This window comes from Diplotaxodon limnothrissa, linkage group LG10 (genome assembly GCF_057381915.1).
Source record: "Diplotaxodon limnothrissa isolate DT_005_m linkage group LG10, D_limnothrissa_male_GT1.1, whole genome shotgun sequence".
NCBI classification, from domain to species: Eukaryota; Metazoa; Chordata; class Actinopteri; order Cichliformes; family Cichlidae; genus Diplotaxodon; species Diplotaxodon limnothrissa.
In genome coordinates, this window is record NC_140605.1 from 31,798,500 (window position 1) to 31,805,678 (window position 7,179).

At 39.7% G+C, this 7,179-nt stretch overlaps 1 protein-coding gene across 1 annotated transcript; it reads left to right on the top strand.

Moving 5' to 3' along the window:
• The first annotated feature begins 787 nt into the window (after nt 1-787).
• Nucleotides 788-5,246, top strand: LOC146624736 (dual specificity protein kinase CLK4-like). Its single transcript, XM_085364103.1, has 12 exons — nt 788-824; nt 951-1,045; nt 1,631-1,754; nt 2,244-2,310; nt 2,458-2,571; nt 2,761-2,927; nt 3,279-3,373; nt 3,493-3,622; nt 3,701-3,783; nt 3,878-3,957; nt 4,947-5,022; nt 5,109-5,246. The coding sequence occupies exons 1-12, from the start codon at nt 788-790 to the stop codon at nt 5,244-5,246; spliced, it is 1,206 nt and encodes a 401-aa protein (XP_085220229.1).
• Nucleotides 5,247-7,179: the final 1,933 nt, after the last annotated feature.

The following is a 7,179-nucleotide window of genomic DNA, read 5'->3' on the forward strand; positions in this document are numbered from 1 at the left end:
AATATGAGGTATAGCACGGAGAGCAACTATATTATTCCAAAAAACAGAGAAGAGTTTCTCCACTTCACTCTTAAGAGTGAAATTTCTCATTCAGGTGCAGCAACAGTAAATTATAATGCTCCTGACTATTTTTAGAAGCACTTTATGTTTACCAGCACAGAAAAGCATGTTGTCTGTGTTATATTCTACTCATGGAAAGCATTTTTAATGTTGTTCGCTACTTTGGTGATATAAATGTTAATCTATATTCACGAACAAAGTAGTCTATTCAAAGTACCAGAGATTTTTGGTTTTTTAATAAAAGCTACATCACTCAAGTTTCCACTGCTGCCGTTAGCCATTTTACATAAATAAAAACAGTTCATAAAATCATGAATATAAATATGCATAAATAACATATATATTACATGAGTGCAAGATTACATTCCCACTGCCTCGTGGGAATTTGTACTGGCCTCATGTAAGAGTAAAAGATCCTAAGCTTAAAATGCTGATAATGTGCCAGTAAAGAATTTCTATATTTGTATCGATAATGTTTGTACCGGTTTGTTTGGCACCTGTCATTCCTAAATTCTAGTACGATAACGCTGCCTCACACGTGTGTGTAAAGTTTAATGCTAAAGTGTGCGATTCACTCCTTAGTCTGTGAAGCTAAATGCGAAATGTCCTTTTTGCTTTTTAAAGCTTTCACAAAGCCTTTTTTGAAAATAAGTTCTCCTTACATTTGCAGACACTACCAGAGTGTGGAGAAGAGGCCTGAGTCAGGTAGAGTGTTGATAACACTGCAATGGGCAGAAAGGATGACAACTCCGAGTACTGGAGAGGTAACGCTATTTCCTCTTAGGTTTTGGCCTTTAATAATATCTGTTACTGTGATCCTCATACAGGTTAATTATTGTCTGTGTTTCCTGGAACTGTTTTGAAGTCTTTCTCTCTCTGTCCTTTGGTAGATGGCGATGACTCCAAACCTGATCTACAAACGGATACAAAGACTGGAAGTTTCAACCAGTGCATCCACCGCACCACCTCAGAAACTCATAACTTGGTTGGATAATCTTCTTTCTGCTCAGTCCCCCTAAGTTTGCCTGAGGCTTTTTTTCCTTATTGTTAAGTACATTAACATTAGTTAATTAATTACATTATATACAGTGCATTACATTATATTATTTGTTGCTAATTCAGATGAAAAATAACAGGTGTGAATGAGTAACCCATCAAAACTAGGAGCATCATCTAATATGGCAACAGCAGGGTCTTGTGTAATATGATTACCCCAAATAATCCACTGTGATTCAGTCGATGAAATAGGATCTGTATATAAAATATATTTTTGTAGTTGAACTTTCGTCTTATTTTGAATGGGAACACATCCCAGAACATCGGCAATTAAATTGCTGTTTGGAAAACTTTAGCTTGCTAGACATTTCTTATATAATCTAATGGCTTCTCAACACTTCTATGATTTTATCTTAATATATAAAAAAGGACAGAACTGAGTCTTTTATGATTTCAAACTATCCCATTATTGGAATTAAATTCTATGAAAAAATGGACATTTTTCAAATTGACACTCTGTTTTTCTCTTTTGCTTCTTATCCATATATCTGACTGAAACACAACCAACGCTCAGGCTGATGACAACGCTGGCAGCGCCAATGATGATGAAGTGGAGGAGGGTCAGAGGGGAAAGAGCTGTGAGGATGATGAAGAGGGCCACCTGGCCTATCACATCGGCCTCGTGATGAAAGAAAGATGTACTTATCACATTCCCCCCCCCCCCCCCCCCCCCCTTCCCCTTATGCTTTTTTTCTTCTAAAAGGGCAACTGACACCAGAATAGCAACTCTAGAAATAGTTTCCTGTTACCGTGATCACCTGACTACTTTCACTGGTACAGAGGAACTGCCTTATTATTTAATTCAATTCCTCTTTTGTACAATAAATGTACTCTCAGGCACTTAGTCCAGGATGCTAAACCTTTCACTTTTTAATTTGCTGGAATGCATTACTGAAAATTAACCAAATGGTTTGTGATTAAACTTGAACTGAACCTTATGCCATAATTTGGAAGCATCACACAATCGTCTGGCTGTGGAAGAAGAATGAAAGGAAAGCGACTAGTTGACTTTTCAAATGTGTTTGTGACAAGTCAGAAGCTGCAGGAAGTGTGTTTTCGAGTGTTTTAAAAGTGCTCTGCTCTGGACGCACTGGTGATCCAAATAAATATCTGTCTGTCCTTTCCAGATGAAGTTGTCTCTGCACTTGGAGAAGGAGCATTTGGAAAAGTAGTGAAGTGTATAGACAGAGAGAAGTAAGCACGCATGCTGAAAAATCCTTGGAATTGATGGGTATTTCTAGTGCTTCGAGGTTATATGTTTTTTTTGTTTTCAACATTCAGAGGTCCATATCAGCTTTAAACCTCATATACACCTCTGCATGTCATGTGTCTGTTCAACAGAGATGAGCACGTAGCTGTGAAGATAGTGAGGAACATTGAGTGTTTCTGTGAAGTAGCGAGGTCTGAGATCGCTGTGCTGGAGGAAATCAACTGCCTGGATGATGATAACAGATTGTAAGTGTAGCTTACATGAAATCCAGGGGGTTACATTTTTCCTTGACAGCATTCAGTTAAATCTTTTTTCTTCTTGTTTAACTGATGGGCTGCAGGAAAGAATAGCTGTGTTATTGCTGTTTGCATTCATTTCTCATTCTAATCTCCAGCGATTGCGTTATTAAAGTGATTTATCGTGTCTTCTGACAGCGCCTGCGTGAGGATGCTGGACTGGTTCGAGCATGAAGGCCACGTCTGCATCGTGTTCGAGCTGCTCGGCCTCAGTATCTTTGAGTTTCTCCGACAGAATGAGTTCCTGCCGTTCAGCGTGGAGCAGATTAGACGCATGGCCTTCCAGATCTTCAAAGCTGTGTGCTGTGAGTCGGGTGTTTACTTCTGTGAGACTGGGCGTTGTAGGTGACTGTTTACGTTGGCAATCTTGGGACTGAAACATCTCTTAGTTTCTAAAGACTTTTTTATTGTTTGTGGGTTTTTACATCATTTTAGGAGAGAAATCAAAACTAATGTAGTGTAACAAAGCGTAACCCTGTTAGCTTGTCTGCCACTATTTTGATCAACAGTAGCTGACAAACAGGCAAAATTACTGATTCATTTAAAAAAAAGGTTTTTTTTGCCTTCTACAGGGACAGTCGAACACTGTGTTGCTCAGTTTAAAAAATTGTTGATTTCATGCACAATTGTATTGTGTATTTTTGTGTGTTTTGCAGTTCTGCACCGTAACAAACTGACCCACACAGACCTGAAGCCAGAGAACATCCTGTTTGTGCGCTCTGACTATGACCTGGAGTATAATGAGGACTTGGTAAGAGTGCAATATCACGTCATGGTTTTATTTTAAGGTTTGCTATGTGATGAAGGATGTTTACTAGAGAGTGTGTGTGTGTGTTCCTGTTTGTGTGTATGCGTCCATTTTTATGTCAGGAGTGTAAGGAGAAGAGGCTGAGGAGTCTTGATGTGAAGGTTGTGGACTTTGGCAATGCCACATTTGACCACGAACCCCATGAATCCCTGGTTTCAACGCGTTACTACCGAGCTCCAGAAGTCATACTTGGTACACAAACAACTGACACATGCACACACACTCCTACATGAACACTCAGAGAATTAAGCTCAGTTATCTACATTTCAGGTCTGGGCTGGAACCAGTCATGTGACGTTTGGAGTCTGGGCTGTGTCATGATGGAGTTTTACCTAGGACGCACACTCTTCCTGGTACACACACACACACAGACACACACACGTGCACGCACACAGACACACACACGTGCACGCACACACAGTAGTATAACTGCTGGTTTTGTTTCAGACCCATGACAGTAAAGAACATCTAGCCATGATGGAGAAAGTCCTCGGACCGGTCCCTCCACATCTGCTCAAACAGACCAGGTAGCTACACAAATAGCTACACACACACACACACACACACACACACACACACACACACACACACACACACACACACACGTGTGAATCAATTGTTCTTGTATTTTGATGTCAAAGACAAATGAAATCAAGAAGCTGGAGGACTGTGGTTGTTGAAAAGTCATACTTACAACTTACAAGAGAAAACACAGAACTAATAATAGGAGAGCGAATAAAGAAGAGCAACAAATGATAACTAAGGACATTTGAGAACATGGCATGAAACCATGACTAGACAAAAGGGCTCATAGAGCAGTCTAATTATGCATTGCCCCTACAAAGATCCTTCCCAAAGGGTTTTCTGCACCATTCTCAGGGTCTCATAGGTCGTTCGTACCCATGGAGGCTGCATAAAAGCATCCCTAATTGAGTCCCAGTTAAGTGCAGGAGTGCCTTAACTGGCACTCCTGCACTCAGCCTGCACTGCATACTGAAAGAGCACTTCATTACATACATCTGAACACTGAGGTGAATACTCTGAATGTAACTTTTCATATAGCACAAAGTTCAGCTGAATTTCTCCATAGTCTGCAAATGAATGCATATTTGCACCCACAGATGCAGATGATGACAGAGACACTTTCAGTGAAATCCAAAAGAAATCATATTAAACATGGCAGAAATGCTGCATTTCATTTGTGCAAACAGACACTGTGCATGTGCCAATAAACAACTCTTATATGCCGCATTTTTCTAAAGAACTGTCCAAGGAACTGTGCACAAAGAACAAAAAATATATAAAATAACACTTTGATTAAAAAGATTGTGCATCTGCAGGAAAATGAAATTTAGCAGCAAGGGTCTCCAAATGGTGATATAGAGCTTATCCATGATCTCTTTTGTGAATATGCTCTCCTCAGCTCCAGGTGTAATTTGAAGTAGTGTGTTGTGTGTGTTGACAGAGTGTTTTTGTCTGCAACTGAATATAAACACTGTGCATGTAATCTGTGTAGGAAGAAGCATTATGTGCACAGCGAGTGTCTGAACTGGGACGATGAATACATCAGGAAACACTGTCGACCTCTCAAGGTACCCGGCACTCACATCAACCAGTCAGCTTCAGCTGTGAGCTGGGACTGGTAGCTGTAGGAAATCTGATTATTTCTGTCTCTCAGCTGTACATGCAGACGCAGAACGAGGAGGAGAGGCAGTTGTTCGATCTGCTCAGCTGCATGTTGGAATATGATGTGTCCAGACGGATCACCCTGGAGGAGGCACTGTGGCACCCGTTCTTCAGCCCACTGAGGACGTAGAGGCAGCAGCAGTGCAGCTAGCTAATGCATGCATACACACACACGCACATACACACACATGCACACATGTTTTCATATCTTAGTGAGGACCAGTGTCACGTCAGTGGGAGGATCCGGGGGTTTCTCTGGGAATTTCACGTTCCCGTGGCAGCGTGCTCGGTGCTTGCTCAGATTTGAAGTTCAAGTTTTTGCTGTGGAAAGTAGCTTTCTTCCCACACAGACTGTACAGCAGACGCTAATGTTTTTGTCACTTTTTACGGAATAAAACTTAAAGTAATGTAAGTACGTCCATGCTTTAAATGCTGCATGGTCAAACTCTCTCCTGCACTCCATATTATCCATTGTTGATCTACACACGTCTGTTGCTGCCACGGATGTCGCTCGTAAATCATTGTCATGTGACACTCTAACAAACAAAATCACGACAGTTTAGTAATGCAGTAATGCAGCGTGCTTACGGGAAAGTAACAGTAATCTCATTACTCTTTTGCAATAGTAATCCCTTTACCCGTTACTTTAAAAAAGTAATCGGATTACTTTGGAGGACTTTAGAGGTCCTCACTCTCATTGGCATAATGCTTTCCCTAGCCTTACCATCAAAAATGAATACCATACTATAACCCGTAGCCTAAACCTAACCATGACCTAATAGTAACCCTGACACTTTAACCACATTTTGAGCCTCAAAAATACCTTCAAACTTGTGTGAACAGGCATTTTGTCTCCATAAGTGACTGTTCGTCCTCACAAGTACAGTGGCATGCCAATTTTCTGTCCTCACAAAGATCTTTTAACATGTACACACACACACACACACACACACATTGCATTTTTTTGCAGCAACTTCATCCTCAAAAGACAAAAAATAAAGTCATCGAGCTATATTAATATAAATAATATAATAATAATATAGAAAGAGTATTTTTACTCAGTTGTATATAGAATTTGTATTCTATTTTTATCCTATTGTATATTCTATTCTATTTTATTCTACTGTATATAGTATTTTATTTTATTCCATTCTATTCTGTACAGTTGTGTACAGTATATTATTTGTATTGTATTCTAATTTTTGCTATATAACTTTTGCACTGTCCACTTTCTGCTGTGTCAAAACAAATTTCCCACGTGTGGGACTAATAAAGGTTATCTTATCTTATCTTATAAGTTGGTCATAATGTCTAAACAAAAAAAGGAAGAATGTGGAGATTCCAATTTCATCAAGAAGTTCATGTTTGGGTGTGTAAGTACGTAACACGATAAATTCGCATTTGAAAAACACACTCGGTATGTAAAGAACAAAAGCTTAAAAAAGTGGGAATTTTATGTGTTTTGAACAGAAGGAGGGTGAACTAAAGTTTGTGGTAGTTGAGATTTGGGCCTTAGAGCTACTAAAAAAGGACGTTGACAGAGTCTCTCAGAGTCAGCCACCAATGACCATTTTTAACATTCACTGTAACTATAATGAGTGATGTCTACGGCAAAAGTAATCTGAGTGACCATGCTGGCACAGAGCAGCATGATGTAATGACAAATATTTGTTCCGATTTTTAGCTGAGCTTATTATGCTTAATGTAGATGCTGCAGCCTATCAGTCTAAAGTAAATGTCAGCTATCTAAGCTCATGCTGAAATCTCTGACATTTGCTGGTGTAACTGCCTTGTTGATACAGACTGCTGACATGTAAAGTGGACGGTAATTTCAAGATTTAAGTAGACGAGGAAGTCTCCATGACTGAACAGTTATCCAGGTATGAAATGTTACATGTGCAATAGCTGCTACTCCGAAAAACAGCCGGCTCATCGGCTATCTGAGAGTCATCAGCTGAAATTACATGGATGTAATAAAAGAGGATGAAAACAAAATGTGTCCGAGAGAATTGATAACGTTATCAGTTCCGCCTGTTTCCAGACATGCAGCTGCATGTTGTTTA